General features: G+C 45.8%; 1 protein-coding gene across 4 annotated transcripts in view; it reads right to left on the bottom strand.

Annotated features, from left to right (window-relative positions):
* SAMD11 (sterile alpha motif domain containing 11) overlaps window positions 1–22,871 on the bottom strand; it is a 229,184-nt gene that overhangs the window by 105,221 nt on the left and 101,092 nt on the right. For all 4 annotated transcript variants that reach the window (XM_063943120.1, XM_063943121.1, XM_063943122.1 and 1 more), the window contains exon 4: window positions 18,486–18,536. In XM_063943120.1, the coding sequence (XP_063799190.1) occupies window positions 18,486–18,536 (51 nt within the window). The remainder of the gene's footprint in view (window positions 1–18,485; window positions 18,537–22,871) is intronic.

Raw genomic sequence — 22,871 nt, 5'->3', positions numbered from 1 at the left:
GACCATTTCACACAAACCCACAGGTACTACTGTAGCCGGACAGCGGCTGTGGATCTCTAATCAAGTAGCTATGGTGGTCATTCCGAGTTGATCGCTCGTTATTTTTTTTTCGCAATGGAGCGATTAGTCGCTAATGCGCATGCGCAATGTCCGCAGTGCGACTGCGCCAAGTAAATTTGCTATTAAGTTAGGTATTTTACTCACGGCATTACAAGGTTTTTTCTTCGTTCTGGTGATCGGAGTGTGATTGACAGGAAGTGGGTGTTTCTGGGTGGAAACTGGCCGTTTTATGGGTGTGTGCGAAAAAACGCTACCGTTTCTGGGAAAAACGCGGGAGTGTCTGAAGAAACGGGGGAGTGTCTGGGTGAACGCTGGGTGTGTTTGTGACGTCAAACCAGGAACGAAACTGACTGAACTGATCGCAGTGGCAGAGTAAAGGTGCATACACACGGAGCGATATAACTGAGCGATTTTGACTATATAGTCAAAATCGCTCAGAAAGTTAGTGCAGATCGCTCCGTGTGTACACAGCCAGCGATAGCGATGCGCGTCCCCGCTAGGTCGCTATCGCTGGGAAAAATAGTCAGTGCAGGCAAGTCAATTTTGGCTATGTCGCTGCAAAAGTTAGTCAAAATCGCTAACACTTTAAGAGGCCAGCGATTTTTCCCAGCGATAGCGATGTGCAGGCGGCGGTGGTGCGGGCGGCGGCGGGTTGTGGCGGCGGGTTGTGGCGGCGGTGCGGGCGGCGGCGGGTTGCGGTGGCGGTGTGGGCGACGGCGGGTTGCGGCGGCGGTGGGTTGCGGTGGCGGTGTGGGCGGCGGCGGTGCGGGCGGCGGCGGGTTGCGGCAGCGGTGCGGGCGGGGGAAATTTACCTTTCTATTGCAGAGTTTGGCAGCGGAGCGGTACCAGTTTCAAAAATGGCGCCTCAGCGTCATTTTTGAAATTCAAGATGGCCGCCGCGAGCCAATCACGGCTCGCCGCGTCATCGCCCCGCCCCCTCCCGCTGACTTATATAAGTCAGCGCGAGGCAGCGGCTGTCAGTCCGACGGCGGAGGAGGAGCGGAGAAGAGCTCCTGAAGACGCCGTGGAAGTCCTGGATGGGCGGCGGCTATGCAAAAGAGCTTAGCAGCCGCCGCCCACCAGGTGAAGACGCCGGAGCAAGACCCCAGAAGCCCTGGGGAGGTGGCGCCCCCCCAGGTGAAGACGCCGGAAGCCCTGGGAAGGCGGCGGCCATGCAAAAGAGCTTAAAGGCCGCCGCCCCCAGGTGAAGACCCAGTTTAATAAAGGATTTTTAAAAGAATGTGTTGTGTTTTTTTTTTTATATTTTCTTTACAGGTGGACTACAGGTGCCAGCGGGCCCTTTATGTCCGGGCATGCTGGCACTTGTGGTTCTCCAAGTGCCAACATGCTGGGGCAGGCTTGCTGGGACCTGTAGGCCTCCTGTAAAGAACAATATTACTATTGAAAGGCTATCAGCCTCCCATCCACCGGGCCACGGATGGGGGGGACAGCCTCGGGCTTCACCCCTGGCCCTTGGGTGGCTGGAGGGGGGGACCCCTTGATTTAAGGGGTCCTCACTCCTCCAGTGTACCCCGGCCAGGGGTGACTAGTTGGGGGGGTAATGGCACGGCCGCAGGGACCAATATAAAAGTGTCCCCCGGCTGTGGCATTATCTCCCTGGCTAGTGGAGCCCGGTGCTGGTTTGGAAAATACGGGGGACCCCTATGTCTTTTGTCCCCCGTATTTTTTAAACCAGGACCGGACGCAGAGCCCGGTGCTGGTTGTCTAAATATGGGGGAACCCTACTCATTTTTTCCTCTGTATTTTAACAACCAGGACTGGCTCAAAGAGCCCGAGGCTGGTTTTACATAGGAGGGGGGACCCCACGCAAATTTTTTTTTTAACTTTCAGCTATTTAAATACCAGCCACCCTGTAAAATCGTCCTATATATGACACTCATCCCCTTATTTAAATGAGATAGTCAAAATCTCCCATAGCCAAAATCTCTTGCATAGTTAGACAAAATCTCTGGTAAAGTTAGTCAAAATCTCCTACTGCCAGTTCAAGGGAAAAGTTAGTCAAAATCTCTCATAGCCAAAATCTCTCCGTGTGTATGCACCTTAAGTCTCGAGCTACTCAGAAACTGCTAAGAACTGTCTATTCGCAAATCTGCTAATCTTTCGTTCGCAAATCTACTATGCTAAGATTCACTCCCAGTAGGCGGCGGCTAAGCGTGTGCAAAGCTGCTAAAAGCAGCTTGCGAGCGAACAACTCGGAATGAGGGCCTATAGACATAGCTATGATGTAGGCTGGACGGATGATCTTCAGGTGCAAATGTTACTATGTAATCAGACATAACGTGCTTCATGCAGATTTTGACAGAGATCGGTGTATGTGCTTAAGCATTGTGCATGTAGAAATAAATGTGTACAGTCACCTGTATGCAGAGCGCTACGCATAATAATGTGCACCTCCCCCTATATGTATGCTTGTTTTCCTACTAAAGATCATCCTCAGTGCACAGCGGCCTATACATGGTGCAAATGATACACCTGGAAACAGGGATATTCACGCTTTCATCTAACGCTTTCTCACTGAACTTCCCCTGTTAGAAGACCCCGTTACAGCCCAAGCCCCCACCTTCAGTCATAAGTGGAGGGCTAATGCAAGGTTTCTCGGCACCCTAGGCAAAACTTTAGCCTACTGTCCTCATTCAACCACCGCCAATACCCACTTCCATTTCAGATGAAAGTTCCACAGACACCACTTGCATTAAGTACAACAAGGATGGTTCTTTCAGAGACATCCTTAATGTTGTGGTAGGCAGACTCAGAAAACGTTGCTGATTAGTGATACCTGCCCACCTCTGGGACCACTTTCCTATGTGCCAGGGAGATTCATAATGCACTCTGATTTTACAGCCTGGATCTAGGCCCGATGTTTAAGTAAATTCGATATTTACATAAATCTATGAGTTTTTATCTACACATATGCAGGTGGTGTTTCTCCGACATTGCATACAGTGCCCCAAAAGCAGCAGCATGACTGATATTCTGCTGGCGTTTGGCAACAGTGCAGTGTTCCAGAAACGGGGACATTGGGGGTAATTCAGACCTGATTGTAGCAGCCACTTTGGGGCAGCACAGACGGTGTAATGGTTAGCATTACTGCCTCACAGCACTGAGGTCATGGGTTTGATTCCCACCATGGCCCTAACTGTGTGGAGTTTGTATATTCTCCCTGTGCTTGCGTGGGTTTCCTCCGAGTACTCCGGTTTCCTCCCACAATCCAAAAATATACTGGTAGGTATATTGGCTCCCTACAAATTAACCTTAGCGTGAATGTGTGTGCGTGTACGTGTGGTAGGTAATATAGATTGTAAGCTCCACTGAGGCAGGTACTGATGTGAATAGCCAAATACTCTCTGTAAAGCGCTGCGGAATATATGGGCGCTATATAAATAACTGGTAATAAATAAATAAATTTATTAGCAATTGGGCAAAACCATGTGCACTGCAGGTGTGCCAGATATAACATTTGCAGTGTGTTAGATTTGGGTGGGTTATTTTGTTTCTGTGCAGGGTAAATACTGGCTGTTTTATTTCTACACTGCAATTTAGATTTCAGTTTGAACACACCCCACCCAAATCTATCTCTGCAAGTTATATCTGCCCCTGCAGTGCAAATGGTTTTGCCCAACTGCTAACAAATTTGCGGCTACGATCAGGTCTGAATTACCCCCCATTGCTGGGTGGGAGGTTTGCGTTTAGAGAGCCATAAGAAGGCATGCTTACCACTGGACTAGGTGGCGTCTCCCCAAGGCCAGTAACTATAGTTCTAGGTGCATAGAGAAGATGAACAACGTGAAGTGAAAATAAGGATAAATGTATGAGAAGTCTCCACTAATGCGTTTAGGTGTTCTTAGATTGGAATTTCTCTGTTGTACATTCTATGATGGAACCCCAGGGCCAGCAACAGAAATCTTGGGGACCGGTAACCTTGCTGGGCACTAAGCGGCATATCCTTGAGCCCCTCTGATCCTTGGGGCCCGGTACAGGTGTCCCCTCTGACTTCCCCCCTGTGGAACCCAACATGCTTAGTACGGAGACAGACCAGTCACGAAAATACAATAAGCTTCCATAAAAACCAACATCAGGAACTTTTTGTCCAACCTGGACTAACACTACTAGACTTCTGTTTCTCTCATCTAAAGCCAGTGCGATGCTGGCAGCAGAGCAAAAATGTAAAAGATATATTAGCCTTCCTTGTCTCAATTTAAATGCATTATTAATAGGACTTTTCATTGAACTTACTGATAGGACTGCAAGTCTTTACTGCTAAATCTCTCCTTGCCTATGAGACATACAGTCATTTCCTGTTGTCTACAGTGGCATCCTGATGGGTAAACGCTACCCTCAATCACTGAAGGACAAGTCCCTCTTTCCAAGATAAAAAACAAAAAACACTCTCCTTTTCAGTTGTCATTCGGTTATGGTCCTCAAAACCCTTCACTCTGTTCTAGAAGATTTCTTATCCTCATACCGGATTTTTCTGCTATAGATAGGACAGGTTCATCCTCCCCTGGTACAGGGTGTTTGCCCTTACAATGCACTGCAGCATTGGCGCCTATACTGGCTGCCTATACTGGCTGGGAGCTGTGTTATGGCATAAATGTACCATCCATTTAGTAGGAAGGAGGGAGCGTGGCATTCACACCAACAGTCAAATCAGTCACGTGCCAGTGACCATAGGTGCTCACATTACCCCCCCCCCCCCCCCCATATTACTGCAATACGCCACACATCGCCATTAGTGTTCACACAAGTACTGCTGTGCGCAGGTCGCCGCAGACCTGGCACCTATGCCATGGACACCATTTTGTACTGTTATGTACACACTGTAGTTTAGATAGTAACAAAATATAAAAAAATAAAGAAACTATGTCTTTATCTTGTTTCTGCCCAGCCTTAGCAAGACTGCTGCCAAACCTGCTTCATTAGGTTACTATCATATTCTCTTTCATTCACTTTGCACAATGATCAGAAAATATGGGCCTGATTCCGAGTAAGACGCATTCATGACCATTCTTGCATCATCTGCCACAGTTGTGTTTGCGGCTTTATTCCAACGGGTCTGCAAAGTCCTTCCCTGGTGAACATCCATGCGTCTGAATGTGCAAGGACCGAGTTGCCCACTTGGAGTAGATGCCGCATTACTGTCTGGCGTATTAGATGTACCATTGGTCACACCAGCAGGTGCAGTTTCTACGTCAGAGTATGGCCTCCTATGTGAGCGGATGAGGGTCTCTGTAAGTAACCGCACTTTGTGATACACAACATTCCCAAAAAATGCGACATATCCGTGCGTCTTAGCCACCTCCCTGTTGCCTCCCAGTCACCATCCAGGATTGCCCACTACACTTCTGCTACAGTGCGCCTAAATATGTTTAACGAGTGGCTAGTCTGGACAAACAAAATTGAGAAACATGCGCAGAGTGATGTTCCCATTCGAGATCCAGAAGACATAGGGAGTACTCTTATACTGGGTACACACTGGCCGATATATTGTGGGCGCGCCGGTAGGTGTGTAACAGTGATACGTCTGAACAACGTTCACAGGCATATTGTGTCAGCCCTACCGCACAGCCGATGGCCAATAAATCTGTAGATATATTGCACATCGTACTGTGTGTACGGGCAGTTGGCTGCCGGGGACAACATCACATATCTGTCAGGTGTGTATCCTAGCTTACTCTCGTCATAACTCGGCTGGGCTCTTGGATATCCTGCGATGAAATCCAAGCTACCAAGTAGAGTTGGATCTTGATCCGAGGCACCAACAGACTAAAGCTTTGACTTTTCCCAGGATGCACTGCACCGCCTCCTCTATAGCCTCGCCTCCAGGCACTGGAGCTCAGTTTGTAAGTTGGCAGCCCTGCTGAAAAGAGCTTTTTAGACGACTTCAAGGGCCGCAGCACTTTCTATGTCTTTATGACATGCTGTGCTGCAGCTCCATCACCTCCCTCAGCGGCGCTGCATACTCCCGCGGCCTGGTTCCCGGGTACTTGCAGCGCAGACACACCGGTTTTCAGGCACACCACCGCTGTCACTCTACACGATCGCGTGCCTGCACTCAAGGAGACGGACCGTGCCGCTGGCATGGACACGGTGTTGCACATGGACCCCACTTTATCCACCAGGGCAAGGAGCACAGGTCAGATTTACTAAAATCCATTTATAAAAGGCTCCACAGTACCCGGTGGCGAGTCCAGCAGAGGGGATAAGGCGCTGACCTGTAGCCACTTCCCCAGCTCTGGGCGCCATCTACTGCTGGTGTTCCCGCCCTGGAGCTGCAGTTCTCTCTCCCTCACTCCCTGACTGAGATTTTGGTGCCATATCATAGCTGTGCTGATCTCCGGGACTGCTGGGCCTATAGCTTCTGTGTGGATTCTTGTGTATCACACGTTTTGTTATCACTATATTCTCTACCCTGGGAAACTAGGGGCGTCAGGGTCTCATATAATATATAGTGCTACACAGGGTATACTGTTTGTATTTCTTACTGTGTTTTTTTAGTCACCCCACACCGCTTAAATCCTCTGTTTATGCTCTGTATTTACTGTCACAAAACACAGGGGATTTGCTGGTTTTTGTGTTTGTCTGGCTATATTGTACTGTTACGCCCTAAGGCTACATCCCATATAATGTCTGCTACTAATGGCGGGACATCCGCGGACGCTCCTGCATCATGCAGTGCTGTCGTCACGTATTCACCAGTGGGGGAAGTGTTAGCTGCTGGTTCAGGCACTGGGTGTCATACATCTCCCAGTCCGCCTGCGGCACCTGTGGCCAATCAGGATTAGAGATGAGCGGATTCGGTTTTACTCGGATTTACTTGGTTCTCAAAACGGCATCTTATTGGCTCACAGATGTCACGTGTTTGGATAGCCAATCAGATGCCGTTTTGAGAACCGAGTAAATCCCAGTAAAACCGAATCCGCTCATCTCTAATCAGGACCCACCTTGGGCTGCTTTTTCAAATATGACTATTACAGCCACATATTGTCCCTGTAGTCAATCCGCCATGGGCGGATACTCTGTCAACCCAGTTACAGCAATTAAATCAGTCCTTGGTTAAACAAAAACCTAACTCCCGCCCTACTGGGACCAAAGGTCATCTAAGCGGGCCATTTCTTCCTCACAATCCACTCATATTTCGGATAATTCTTCCGATGAAGATAGGGAATATACTGATCCGATAGATACTGATACAGTTGCTTCTGATGAGGAATCTACAACCCAGGTTGATGTTCCTGACCTCGTGGAGGCTATCAAGCTGATTCTCCAGATTGATGATGACATTGAGCCTCCTGTTACGTCTAAGAAACCAGATAAGTTTAAGCGTCAGAAAGTTACTAAAGTAGTTTTACCACATTCTGACCTATTAAATTGACATACGTCAGGAATCTTGGTCATCTCCAGGACAGAAGTTTTCCCTGTCTAAAAAGATGCTAGCTCGTTATCCTCGCTTTCCTCCGTCATCATGAAATCAAGATCCTGCCGTATCTGGACGACTTGCTGATTCTGGCGTACTCCCAAGATGTCCTCCTCAGTCAACTGGAGATGTCGGTCCAATTCCTACAAGCCCACGGGTGGCTCACCAATTGGAAGAAGTCCTCGCTGGTCCCTCTGAGCATGGTGCACCTGGAGGCGCTGCTAGACACACACACAGCCAAAGACTGTTTCTGTCTCCGGAGAAGGTCCTGAAACTTCAGGACAAGATCAGATGCTTCCTCTCTCGCCGGAGAGTGTCAATACACTCGGCGATGCAAGTACTAGGCCTCATGGTGTCGGCTTTCGACATGGTAGAGTACGCTAAATTTCACTCACGCCCTCTGCAGAGGTTAATCCTTTCCAAATAGGACGGCCTGCCTCATCAATCAGGTCGCAAATTATCTCCTTGACTCCGGAGGTTCGTCTGTCTCTGAGCTGGTGGCTACAGGACCAGCAATTGAGCAGGGGCCATCCCTTCTGGATCTCCAACTGGGTCCTCCTGGCAACAGACGCCAGTTTGCTGGGTTGGGGGCGCGGTGTTGGAGCAACACTCTCTCCAGGGTCGGTGGCCCAGGGAGGAATCTCTCCTCACGATAAACATTCTGGAATTGCGGGCAGTGTTCAGTGCGTTGACACTGGCCCTGCCTCTGGTACAGAACAGGCCTGTTCGAGTACAACCCAATGCTAGCACAGTGGCGTACATAAATCATCAAGGCGGCACTCGAAGCCGCATGGCAATGATTGAAGTGTCAAAAATCCTCCAATGGGCGGAACACCATCTGCCAGCCATATCGGCAGTGTTCATTTCGGAAGTCCTCAACTGGGAAGTGGACTTCCTCAGGCGTAGGTACGTGCACGTCGGAGAGTGGAGTCTTCATCCCGAAGTCTTTCAACTCCTAGTGGACAAGTGGGGCCTACCAGATGTAGACCTGATGGCATCTCGACACAATCACAAGGTTCCGGTCTTCGGAGCAAGGACAAGTGATCCTCAAGCGGTGTTCGCGGATGCACTGGCAATTCCATGGAACTTTCGGCTGCCATACGTGTTCCCTCCAGTGTCACTTCCTGCCCCGGGTAATACGGAAGTTCAAGCAAGAAGGAGGAATACTACTTCTAGTCGCTCCAGCGTGGCCCAGATGGCACTGGTTCTCAGACCTGCAGGGTCTCTCGATAGAGCGTCCTCTTTTACTTCCTCAACGCCCAGACATCTTCGTTCAGGGTCCATGTGTCTATCCGGACCTGGCCAGACTGGCTTTGATGGCATGGCTCTTGAAGCATCACTCCTGAGAGCAAAATGATTCTCTGAAGCGGTCATTCAAACTATTTTGTAAGCCCGTAAACCAGCTTCGGCTCGTATTTATTACAAGGTCTGGAATTGTTACTTCACATGGTGTGTTGCTAAGAATTATGATGCATATACTTTCAAAACTTACAGACTTTTGGCTTTTCTACAACAAGGCCTGGACTTGGGCTTTCGTCTGGCCTCCCTCAAGGTTCATATATCTGCCTTGTCGGTGTGGTTTCAGGAAAAATTGCGTCTCTTCCTGACGTTCACACTTTCACTCAGGGTATTCTACGGATTATGCCTCCCTGTGTCCCTCCTGTGGCTCCATGGGATCTGTCTGTAGTCTTAAATGCCCTGCAAGAGTCTCCATTTGAACCTCTTGAGTCTGTGGACCTTAAATGCCTTACGCTTAAGGTTGTGTTTCTGTTGGCTATTGCCTCTGCTAGAAGGGTGTCGGACTTAGGCGCTTTGTCCTGTCGCCCACCCTTTCTGATTTTTCACCGTGACCGGGCAGTTCTTCGAACTCACCCTGGTTATTTACCTAAGGTGGTATCATCTTTTCACCTTAACCAGGAGATTGTGATTCTGGCCTTCATCTCTTCTGGTTTGTCCTCCAAAGAAAGATCTTTGGACATGGTACGGGCTCTCCGTATTTATGTGGAAAGGACTGCCTCTATCAGGAGGTCAGATTCCCTTTTTGTACTTTTTGGTTTTCACAAACGTGGCTGGCCTGCGAATAAGCAAACCTTGTCCAGATGGATTAGAATGGTGATTGCACAAGCTTATGCGCATGCTGGGCTCCCATCTCCTGCTCTTATCAAGGCCCATTCTACTCGGTCGGTTGGACCTTCTTGGGCGGCCCGCCGTGGCGCGTCCGCAGAGCAATTGTGCAAGTCTGCTACGTGGTCCTCAGTGAACATGTTCTATGCCTTTCATACTTCCACCTCCCAGGATGCCTCCTTTGGACGCCGGGTTCTGGTGCCCACTACCCCCCTCCCACGAGAAACTGCTTTAGGACATCCCCGATGTTATTCCCTGTGGAATACCAGTGTACCCCGCTGCCGAAAAGGAGATTTATGGTAGACTTACCATTGTTAAATCTCTTTCTGTGAGGTACACTGGATTCCACAGGGCGCCTACCCTGACGCACTTAGCTTCTTTGGGTTTGTATGGCATTAGCCGCTAGTCCCTTCTCCTGCCGCGTTAATGTGGTTCTATGTGACTAACATCTACCGTCTCTCTTACCTGCTACTGCATTGGACTGGTTAACAAAACTGAGCTCCAGTGCCTGGAGGCGGGGCTATAGAGGAGGCGGTGCAGTGCACCCTGGGAACAGTCAAAGCTTTAGCCTGTTGGTGCCTCGGATCAAGATGCAACTCTACAGCCCCCCCCCCCTCCCCCCGATGTTATTCCCTGTGGAATCCAGTGTACCTCGCAGAAAGAGATTTAGCAATGGTAAGTCTACCATAAATCACCTTTTTTCTAACCGCTCTAAGCTTTCACATTAGGGGGCAGATTTAACAACGAGCTATATACTCATTAATTGGTGCTCCAACCAATCTTCTCCTAGCTGTAATTTTTCAAACAGATGACAGTTAGGAACTGATTGACTGGAGCACCATTAAACATTTGTAATGAGTGATAAGAATATCACAGTTACAAAGCACAGCACAGTCCATTCTCGGCAGCTGTTTCAGTATCAGAAGATGAGGAAGTGTTAACGCATCGGGGACTGTTGCTTATAACATGCTCCTCTTAAAGTAACCTTCCAGATCTCCTTTAACTCTACAAGTCAGGTATAAGAAATTCAAGTACTTTCAAGTCATTCTGAAACCTGCACAAGAGTTCAATCTAGTAATGGGCGCTTCTCATTTCAACTAAGAATCGGTTCTCCTTGCTTTACTCGGAGTCCACACTATTACCAGAAAGAATCATGGCAGTCACCGGATATGTTAAGAGCGTTATTATGCTAAAAAGTATCAAACAGACAAAGCAGCAGTTATTCTTGGAGGGAGTAAAGACGGTCATGCAGCATCTTCCAGGACCTTAGCAAATTAGATAAAGATTATGTAGAGGATTTATAGCCTGGACAGGTTTCCAGGTCTAGAAATAATTGAAGGCCATACTATTAAGAGAATGTCGTCTTCATGGGCCATCAAAGCCAACTTACTAGGCCTCAAATACCTTTATTAAATAAGGTGGATGCATTGCTCTTTGTGCATTCTCATTTTTTAAGTGGGCTCTTCAATTTTTACCTGTAAGCATGCTGGCATTATTGACAAGAAGAAAACCGCAGTCAACAATTTACCATCATTTTCTTTTCCAGATAGTCCCCAACGGCAGCATAATCTTCCCTCCTATATTTACCGATTTATGTTTTTCAGCTGTTCACTCAGAACAGCAAAGAAGGTGTCTTTGATATATTTTTAGGACGGTCCTACAGGAAACAAGGGGTTGAAGGTAACTCGTCGGATTATGGCATGTGTTTCACAAAAATGGTGCCTTTTTTTGGGTTAATAAGATTTAAAAAAAAAAAGTGTTTAGCCACAGCCATCATTTCAAAAATGACACCACCAAATATTTTAATTGTCCTCAATATTTCACTTCTACATGAGAGCAGTCGCAGATGCAACTGGAAGCAGCATCGGTTTCTTAAAGGCTAATTGCTATTCTCCGATTAATTAAAGGAATCTTGAGGGAGACTTTGTACGAGCTTCAGAATGATAAAGATATGTCAGTGTTCCGCTATCAGTGTGCGTACACCACCTCCTCCATTAGGCGCTACATGCAGCCCAGAATGGCATCCGGCCTGTGACTGGCAATTTCTTACAAGACCCAAGAGTATGGAGACTAGTTACATATACAAAGAGCAAGGCAAGCCCAGTGCCCTGACACGTTAAAGGCCCCAGGAAACATGCAAGTACATTCTAATAATGTTCTCCCAATGTTCCTCCAAGTATTGAGAAAACCAGTTCCACCCAGCTTCTTACCACTCACCATAATAATGAGACGTACTAACATGGCTGGACCCTACTTCAATTATTGTGCACTATGATTTCAAATAAATAAAGGAATTCATAAAAATAATTGTAAATAGGATCCATAAATTCTTTATTTCAGAGCAACTTTCAGTGTTAGCAGACAAACCAGTTTTATTATTTCTATTAGATCTAATACAGAAAACACAGAATACAGAAGTTTTCATTGTGTATTGTGTTAATGGTAGATAGGATTTTTTTTTTTTTTAGCAGTTTGGAATAAATGGGGAGGACAAGTGCAGAGAGATTGTATTCGGGTAGCTGAAGGAAGGCGGCCACACACTACATTCAATACAGGACTCAGGCAATGGGATAGAGAAGCAGCCGCAAACAGTCCGACCAAGCATCTCAGTCTCGTCCAGAAGCAAAAGAGTTACTGCGGCTTCTATAAAACTACCAAGTTTAAAAAGACACTTCCCCCCCACATAAAATATGAGCGGAGGAGACATATAAATAAAGAGTAAAAGCCCTCTCAGCCTCTCTCCATCCTTTAACGAGCTCCCAGCAGCTGCAGGGATTATACTGAGCCGCACAGATCAATAAGGAAACCAATCACCCTAACCCTGCTGCCTCCCACCTCCGAAAATAAAATCCGATAAATGGTACAGGGGAGGGGCAGGAGCTCCGACAGTTCAGGGAGTCTGATTATGCCCTAGAGCGTCCGCAAGAAGCTGAAGACACCCCCAGTATGTGTTTGTGTGATCATTATCCCCGTGAGCATTTGTATGTGTACAAGTGTGGTTTATAGTGCATTAGTATCTGCTTAGCAGTGGATGCATCATCTGAATGGGACACATTTATGGGGCGAGGAGATAGGGGGCTGAGGTCAGAGTGCCTCCATTCTGCTTTTGAGTATAAAACAAATTTCTAGAGGTCACAAACAACAAAGGTCACATATATATATATATATATATATATATCTATATATAATATCACACATACATGCACACATATATACATATACACACACACACACACACGCGTTTATGTCACAATACAGACACCGGAAATCCGGCATCTGCAAAGCCCGCTGGTCGACATGCCGACCAACAGGGACTATTCCCACTCATCGGTGTCCACGATACCCATAGAGTGGGAATAGAACCTGCGGCGAGCGCAACAAGCCACAGAGCCAGATACGTGGCGAGCACAGCAAGCCCGCAAGGACCTTCGTTGCACTGTGCCACAGTGCATAGTTGCTGTGCCCTCTCAGCAGGGGTGTGGTAATATACACCTTTATGTGGCTACTAACTTATTTTTCAGAACTGGTATTCTCAGTCTAATCACAAGAACTGCACTTGCCTTTTTGTACCTAGTATAAGGTATATCCCAGAGGTTCTTAAACATAGTCCTCAAAGCACCCCAACAGTCCACAGCTGGTTAAATCAAATTGAATGAGGTGCTTATTAAGTCACCTGTGGCAGAGCAAAGTGCACCTTAAAACCTGGACCGTTGGGGCGCCTTGAGGACCACATGGAAAGTGCTTCACTCGGGTGTAGAAATAGCACGACGAACGGCTGCGGCTAGCGATGATGTGGGAGCACACATCAGCGCTCACCGCTAGCGCATACACACAGGACGAGTTTGAGCTCAAAATGTCAAAAGTGAGCTATTTTGAGCTGAAAATTGCCCAGTGTGTACGGGCCTTTAGTTGCAATGGACCAATCATGATGGCGGGCCTGGCAGCAACTGCAGCACCAGCCACACAGGCCTCTGCATCCTTCGCAAACAGGGCTAACTTCTGGCCTGGGCAGCTCTAAGCGACTCAAACACAGGCCAAGCTGTAACATACAGCGACACAACAGCGTGATGTCATAGGTCCCACAGCCGCATGCCACCCCCCCTTTAGAATACTCTGCAGTAGCTGAGGCTGCTGCGTGACGGTGCTGAACGCAGCTGAGGTGAGGTTGGGAGCGGTATTTTTTTCTCGTGGCGACCAATGTGTGTGTTTTTCTCCCTATTGGGGCCAATGTGTGTTTCCTTTTTCTTGTGGGGGCCAAAAAGTGTTTAATAATAAAAGTATGAGATGCAATTAATTAACAGACACCAGTCACAATGCCGGCGCCGGAATTCCAAAATGGTCAGGAGACCATCGTCGGAATTCAGACTGTTGGAATCCAGATCATATTAACTATACCGCCACGGTTAGGTTTTGAGCTGGGGGAGGAGGGTTAGTTTAGACAACCTCGGGGAGGTTAGGGTTAGGCTGCGGGAGGGGAATTAGGGTTAAGCACCCACAGGGAGGGTTAGGTTTAGGCTGCATGGGAGGAAGGGTTAGGTTTAGATACCTCCGAGGGGAGTTTAGGGTTAGGCACCATAGGACAGGTTAGGGTTAGACTGCAGCAACTGAGGGTTAGGGTTAGTGGGTAGGGAAGAGGGGAAAACAGCCCCTACTCACCCCTGTGAGGATTACAGTCTTCAGTATCTCTGCGTCTGTCTCCTGACTGCAGGGATACCAAGCTCCGGCATTTACTACTGATTTCAAAAGTATTCATTATGGACATAGGGCCTAATTCAGACCTAATCGCAAAAGCAAAATCTTTCTCTAATGGGCAAAACCATGTGCACTGCATGTGTGGCAGATATAACATGTACATAGAGAGTTACATTTGGGTGGGTTATAGTGTTTCTGTGCAGGGTAAATACTGGCCACTTTATTTTTACACTGCAATTTAGATTTCAGTTTGAACACACCACACCCAAATCTAACTCTCTCTGCACATGTTATATCTGCCCCACCTGCACTGCACCTGGTTTTGCCCATTAGAGAAAAATGTTACTGTTGCGATCATGTCTGAATTAGGCTCATAGTTGGATTAGGGAAGAGCGCTCCAAAATTTCTCACACATTAGGTTAGTAGACTTAGGACTCTCTCTATTGACATTCACACTATCAACACAGAAAGAATGACGACAGTCAATTGTAGGGTTAGGCTGGGGTTATGGTTAGTTAATTCAAAAGAAAACCACATTGCCGAAATGCCGTATGTCGACATTCACAATGTCTAAATTACGTCAGTGGCAACATTATAAATGTTGACACTTGGCATGCTGTCCATGTCAACATTCAGACAGTGTTGACATTTTGGTGTAGATATTCTGAATATTGATTTATTTCTCTATCACTCCCGAATAGCCGTAAGGTGCCTCAAAGTGTAATTAGGTATGTTATACCAGCTTTAGCCTAGGAGTGAAGAAGCCCATTGGTGTTAGTTCAGTATTTGCCATCTATCACTTGCAGCTAGAGGGCACAAGAACAGCATTACAAGTGTACAGGGAGCTGTAGTGCTTCCTTTCAACCCATCACCTCTGTGCAGGGTGATAAGAGAAGGTGACACCCCGTAAAAAGACCTGGTAAGACGCAGCAATCTGAGTCAGCACAGGCTAAAAGGATCGCTTTTATGGACACGACAGCTGTGGGAGGGACACACAGAGCTGACACTAGTCCTATACAGCAAGGGAAAGCTGCATAAGCCCCTTTCGTCACCGCGCAGCTTATTGGGGCAGAATGACCCCCGTGAGGATAAGGAAGGAAGGATTAGGGTCAGGATTTACTGATAGGCACCTGAAGGAAGTAGTGTATTTTAACTCTTTAGACATGTATAGATTTAACTATCGGTTAGAGATCTGAGTAAGACTGTGTACGGTTACTAATCGGTGGTGTGCTTGGCCATTCTGCTGTACAAACTACAAGGTAAACACAGACAGAAGTCATGTGCACGAAATCATTGTAGATACCCATAATTTACAGTTTGTCATCTTTTATATTATTCCCCTCATGTTGCTGCCTGAAATGGCTTCCTCAGTCTGCCTCATTATAAGCATCAGGGGAATGTTGGTTACTATGGGTCAGTATCAGAGTTCCGGGGGAATACGGTCATTAGGTCGACCACTATTGGTCGACAGGGTCGTTAGGTCGACATGTACTAGGTCAACAGTTCAAAAGGTCAACATGAGTTTTTCACATTTATTTTTCTCCAATTTTTGGACTTTTTCATACTTTACGATCCACGTGGACTACGATTGGGAATAGTAACCTGTGCCGAGCGCAGTGGTAGCGGAGCGAGGCACCTTGCCCGAAGCATGGCGAGCGAAGAGAGCCATGCGAGGGGACAAGGTGCACTAATTGGGGTTCCCAGTCACTTTTCAAAGAAAACAACACCAAAAAAAAAGTAAAAAACAAAACTCATGTTGACCTATTTTCATGTCAACCTAGTACATGTTGACCTAGTGATCATGTCGACCCAATGTATTTCGCCCTAACTCATGTCGACCTAATGAATGACTGGCAATAGAGAGCCGAGAGCAGCGGTAGCGGAGCAAGGCACCTTGCCCGAAGCATGGCGAGAGAAGCGAGCCATGCGAGGGGACACGGTGCACTAATTGGGGTTCCCCGTCACTTTATGAAGAAAACGACACCAAAAAAATTACTGTCGACCTAAGTCGTGTCGACCCAACGACCCATACCCGTTCCAGGTGCACTGGTAGCACATAAAGGCGGGTATTCCTGCAAGCTTGCATATGGACTTAGGCGTTAAACACTATCTTTCAACTGCAGTTCCTTGCATTTGGACTGGTGGATCAGGGATGTTAATGTATGTGTGTGGTACAGTGGGAATAAGCAGACAAATGTTATACACACTGCTTAGAGATGTCTTATTTTGAGACTTCTTATATACTGTATCTAAAAAGAGTACATTTTGCACCTCCATAAATTGAGTGGAAGCTTTTGATTTGATGATGATATGGTCACACTTTTATATGCTACAAGTATGTATGCACTAGACTTAGGGGGTATCCAATTACCCGCGGTCATTAACTGCGGGTAACAGCTTCACCAGGGGCTATCCAATTAGCCCCAATAAGCCAACCTGACTTAACAGGTATTTTGTTTTACCTGCCTCAGGCAGGCAAAAACAAATCCCTGAAAGAAGCATAGTTTTCATGTGAAAACTGGGCTGCGGATGGTGAAAACACACGTTTCACTGAACCTGTGTGTTTACGTGAGAAAAGTAATTATTATTATTTGTTTTTTTAACAGGCAATCTAATTGGATTGCCTGTAAAAAAAACTATTGGCAAAACATCAGGAAAAAATCACGAAAAATGTACGGTTTTCACACCTAATATTTTATCATGGGTAATTGGATACACCTCATAAAGTTGGACTAATCTTACGAAAGCATGAAAGTCAAAATACAGACATAGATATGAAAGGATATTACCAATTACCATTTGTTCCCATACATACTGATTTTCATTCCAACCAACCAGCTAGTTGGATGGTTGGAGGAAAGTTGGTCTGGTGTATTGCCAGCGTATGAAAAATGGGCATCTGTTGTTTAACAAATTGGTTACAGGTTACAAAGTTGACGACTGCTACGTTTTATCTACCAAATAATAATAATAAATGTTTTCAAAAATATTTTCCAATTAAGCTGTTTTACAGCTGTATCATTTTATGGTAAATTAGAAGGGTACTAATGGATTATTTTATGATCAAATCTACTCTAAAAGTAATAGAAAATACATGTTCCCTTATTTAGAGGACATGCTCTTTCACTGGAGAAGAGTTAATTTTTAATTAAATAGTTCTTTTAAGGACCTGACTGAAACATTAGAAGCCAAAGTAGCTGAGATACCGAAGCTCACAGCTCTCAGAATGTAATTCACGAGACGCCCTCTAAAAACATAAAAAGGCCGCCGTGCCCCTGCTGATTCACACAAGAGGTGGACAGATTAGAATGGTGTGAAATTGGCCTCGGCGTCAGGCGCCTCTTGTATAATGTAGACTTCTGGGACTGCAATGATAAGTAACCCTGTGAATCCATCAGTTCTGCATAAAGCAGCAAAAAGATTGCTGGGACTATAACAAGAAATCTACCACACTTAAAAAAATTAAAATGTAGTTACAATGCATATTAGATTTATAAAAACATACTGTATATGCAGCACTTACTTATAGAAAAGAGAAAGACTTCTTACAGCTGCTTATTCTAAAACCTCAAATCCTCTGTGCTCCTTCACTTCATACATTAAAAAACGCCAAGTCATGAACACAATACTAACAGCGCAAAGTTACCATATTACATACAGCTGTAACCTAACTATGAGGGTACAGGAAGAGAAGCTAATTTCTTATAGAAAAGAAAAACATTTTCGCCATGCATACAAATATAACGTTGCAGACCCTCTTGTAATCTGATGACTTCCTTTAATAAGGTAAGAGCAATATAGATGAATAAATAGCAAAGTGCATTTGCCTGCTATAGGTTACAAAATTTCTGAGCAAGCTTCAACTAGCTTTATTTGTAACTCCACATTTGAGCACATCAGAGTGCATATACAGTACATGCAAGTAAAGATTTTAGGATTCAAAAAAACACAAAGCCATGGGCCTCTCCTGGTAGGCTGCCATATTTGTGACCTCAACAAGTGACTAGATCACGCAGGCCATGTGCTATAGCAGAGCTGGCAAATTACATTATTCATGCAAATCTCTGAAAGGAATGACAGATAAAGGGTCACAAGTCCTTTTGGCAAAGTGAAACGAACAGGCTGACATGACGTGAATGAGCTCACACAGAAAGGAGGAATAAAAGCCTGGTACCTGTAAGAAGTGTCTTGGAAGGAGATGTTTAAGTCCCAATGCGCCCGTATCCTGTTGATAGATAAACAGAACAATTAATTCACACATAGCTCATGGCACATATCACATCAATCCCTCATCCCAGAATAACGACAGCTGAGGCAGCAAGTTCTGCCCAACTCTGTTCCCTCAGCAGTTCTTGGTCGCAGGGTGGCAATCACTGAACTTCCACAGAAGGCATATACAGGCAGCTGTATGAATACTTAGGTTCTCCTTGCTTACCATCAGTACTTCCACTTCTACTAGATCATTTTCCTGACATTACAAACTTTTGCTTTTTTTAAACCTGGTTGTAATTTCTTGCTGCTTCTATTATTTCACTTGCACACAGAAAGGGAAACAAGCCCAGCCAACTTTCTCTGAAAATCCCGCTCATACGGTGGTCTTTTAACACTGCTCATTGTAAGCGTACAAATTCCTAAAACACATTTTTGTTCTAGACGAGGGCTCTGGTCTTCCAAATTACAGGCAGTTTTACAGAAAGTGACATACAGGAGCAATAGGCAGACATGAGGCCTCAAATACATTGCTCTGTTCAGGCGTAAATGGCGCTTGGCTTCCTGCGAGCTCTAAACATTACTTGCACAAAATATTAAAGCTGGGCATACACTATACAATTATCTAGCAGATCATCTGCCAGATCTGGCTGGTTGGAATGAAGATTTGGTAATGGATGAGAGCAAATGACAATCGACTATTTGCGCCCAAACACTAGAAAATGAAAGAAAAACCTGCCGTTCATACAAATTGGCTAAATCACGTATTTAACCAGTTTGTATGAACAACAGTTTTTGCCCGTTTTCTGTGTTTGGAAGCAAATGGGCGATTGTCATTTGCTCTCATCCATTACCAGATTTTCATTCCAACCAGCCAGATCTGGTAGATGAGCTGCCAGATAATTGTATAATAATGTATGCCCAATAAGAGATAACAGAAAAACAGACAATGCAATGTTATGTACACTTTGGAGGTTGTTGGTTTATGGTGTAGTGCCCTCATTTTCAAAACTGATTACTAGTGCTGTCCAAGAAAGTAGTTTTATACACAATGAAGCACTTAATGCCTCAAGCATCACTGTTGCATATTGATCCAGCCTAGAAAACGGCCATGTCCATTATGAAATGCCTCATCGCTCAGCAAAATCATTGGTTCCTAGTGAATTCATAAGCTGCATTCTAGGTCAGCCCACACAAGTGTAGTGGAGAGGGCGGTGGTTTAGGAGGTCTAAGCCCAGCCCTGGGGGGGGGGGTTCAAGCCTAACCCCAGGAGGGGAGGTGGGGGGGGGGTCTCAGCCTGACCCAGGGGTTGGGGAGGGGGTGGTCTCAGCCTAAAAGCGGGGGGGTCTCAGCCTAATGTGGGGGGGAAGGTGGTCTCAGCCTAACCTAGGGAAGGTGGTCTCAACCTATCCCGGGGAAGGTGGTCTCAGTCTAACCTGATTTATACTGTTACAAAACCAGCTGAAAGGGACATTGGTTCAAAGCTGTTGCGAATCCATTGATACATTTTACAATGACTGCTTTTATAGGGTTTCATATTGATCTGTGCCTGAATAACTAAACCCTGATCCATGTGCCAGGGCCAGTCAATAGGTTAAACTAGAGATCAACCTGGTGCCTGGATATGAGACGTTCCCGGAATTCCTGAGAGATTGAACAATAACATATGCACAACAAAGTGGTGGGCAGCATGTGTAGAGAAACACAGATAAAACACTGAGTTAATAGAAAATGTTCTCTAACCTGTTCAGGCACCCTGCTGATCACATTGAGGCACACTACAGACACTACACCTGGAACAGTATTATAAACAAATGCTAGGAAGATGTGCACACAACACAGTGGGGTGCTATTATCTCCAACTGTACCTATACCATACAAGTCACAGTATAAATCAGAATAACTAACCGAAAGTACTACGACAACAATATCAAGAATACTAATTTAAGAACTAAACAATGCAAAAGTACTGAAGTTGTAGAACTTGAAGACCTACAATGTAGTCAGTTTCCCACAACACATGTTGTATATGGGTTCTGATGCTGGTTGGCATTTTGGTGCATGTAGCCTTTTTAGAGAACTGACAATGGATTGCACATCTAACAGACAGCTGTCATAAGAAACTATGGTCCCAAAGGATGTTCTGCAACAACGTCTGAAAAAGTGCTGTGGTAGAAAATGTTGACATGGGCGTCTACAGGGTCTATGTACTAAGCCTTGGAGAGAGATAAAGTGGAGGGAGATAAAGTACCAGCAAATCAGCTCCTCTCATTTTTCAAACACAGCCTGTAACATGGCAGTTAGGAGCTGACTGGCTAATACTTTATCTCCAGCCACTTTATCTCTCACCAAGGTTTAGTACATAGACCCCATGGTCTGAAAGTTGTCATTCAGGGGGTGATTCAATTGCTTGAGAGCATTAGCTCCCGTCTAAAGGGGCCGCGAGCCAATTCAATTGCTGTGGGTGATAAGTCCAGAGGTTGTACTTATTGCAGATCTTAAGGTGGTGTTCCTTCTAGGCTGTTTCAGCAGGGTGCTGCACCCTGCCCATTTTTGAAATGCGAAAAAGCACCCTGCCCTTTTTCAGTGCACCCTGCAGGACCATAAAATCGCCCCCTTGTATACAGAATGCAACAGTCAGAGTGCGTTACAATGTTGTCGTCTACTCCTTGCCCACCTCTGAAATTGGAACACAGTTTCTATCCTTAGCCAACTGGATGGCAGAGGAGGCACTAAATAACACAGCACTCTGATAAAGAGGGAAAGAACAGGGTAAGCAGTGAGCATGTACTGCCTACAGTATTTCCCTAGTAGAACAGACTTATTTTTTTCCTATATATTTTAACCCATTGTTTAACTTTTCTGTTTTATAACACATACGGATTATAACTACTTCAGCACTGAAAAAGACATTTATAATTATCTACTTATGTATATGCTACAGCCGATCTTTCAAGAAGACTGGACATATACAGTATGTTTCTCAGTACAGATGTTAGGTGTCATATGTATGCATGGGTATATGATTGACTAAGGGCAAAATGTATGTACAAAAACTATAAACATATGCGCTATGCTTTGTGCGCAAAGCGTCACATCAAAAATGTGCCCTTCAAAATAAAAATGTGCCCTCTTCAATGCTCAGCACCCTGCCCTAAAAAAATCCTAGAGTGAACACTGGGGGTCATTCCGAGTTGTTCGCTCGTTATTTTTTTCTCGCAACGGAGCGATTAGTCGCTAATGCGCATGCGCAATGTCCGCAGTGCGACTGCGCCAAGTAAATTTGCTATGCAGTTAGGTTTTTTACTCACGGCATTACGAGGTTTTTTCTTCGTTCTGGTGATCGTAATGTGATTGACAGGAAGTGGGTGTTTCTGGGCGGAAACTGGCCGTTTTATGGGTGTGTGCGAAAAAACGCTACCGTTTCTGGGAAAAATGCGGGAGTGGCTGGAGAAACGGAGGAGTGTCTGGCCAAACGCTGGGTGTGTTTGTGACGTCAAACCAGGAACGACAAGCACTGAACTGATCGCAGATGCCGAGTAAGTCTGGAGCTACTCAGAAACTGCTAAGAAGTGTCTATTCGCAATTCTACTAATCTTTCGTTCGCAATTTTGATAAGCTAAGATTCACTCTCAGTAGGCGGCGGCTTAGCGTGTGCAAAGCTGCTAAAAGCAGCTTGCGAGCGAACAACTCGGAATGACCCCCACTATAAGGTGCGAGCAGAAATCTACGTAAAAAGGAGGGCTCTGGGGAGGGTCGCGAGTGTCGGGAGAGTGTCTGATATGCACCTAAAACTATATGTGAATGGTATTCATAAATATTTTAATTAAGCACTCACTCAAAATTCTTTAGAGCAGTTTTGCATGTTATTCAGTATGAAATATTGCAGGTAACAGATGAAGCAACACACGAGTGTCACCTTCTTTCCAGGTGAAAGGTACCTGCCTCAGCACTACAGGCATCTGCTAGGGACAAAGCTACACAGATAACATTAAAATGCAGTTCAGCTGATATAATGAATTCTTGCTACATGTGTGTCACTATGCCTGGCTTACAGGCCTTTCATTCAGAAAGCAGCCAAACATCCCCTGGGCTAAATAAGAAACATCCAGACCTCTGTGATACCTTAATGAGAGACGGTCAGAGTCTAGCAAGCCGGGAGCGGAAGGGACTAAGAGGAAAGTGGGATTAGGAAGAAAGGTTTGAGGCAGAGGGAATGGGAGGGGGAGCCTAGCCATTGAGTTCCACTGCATAAGCAGCTGTGATCCCCTTACTACTGCTCCACACTGCAATAAACTCTGATTCATGTGCACCGGATGTTAATATTTCATGGAAATTACACTGGAATAAA

The sequence above is a fragment of the Pseudophryne corroboree genome, chromosome 10 (genome assembly GCF_028390025.1).
Source record: "Pseudophryne corroboree isolate aPseCor3 chromosome 10, aPseCor3.hap2, whole genome shotgun sequence".
Classification (NCBI taxonomy): domain Eukaryota; kingdom Metazoa; phylum Chordata; class Amphibia; order Anura; family Myobatrachidae; genus Pseudophryne; species Pseudophryne corroboree.
Note: the sequence above shows the minus strand (reverse complement) of the source record. Positions and strands in the feature narration are given on the sequence as shown.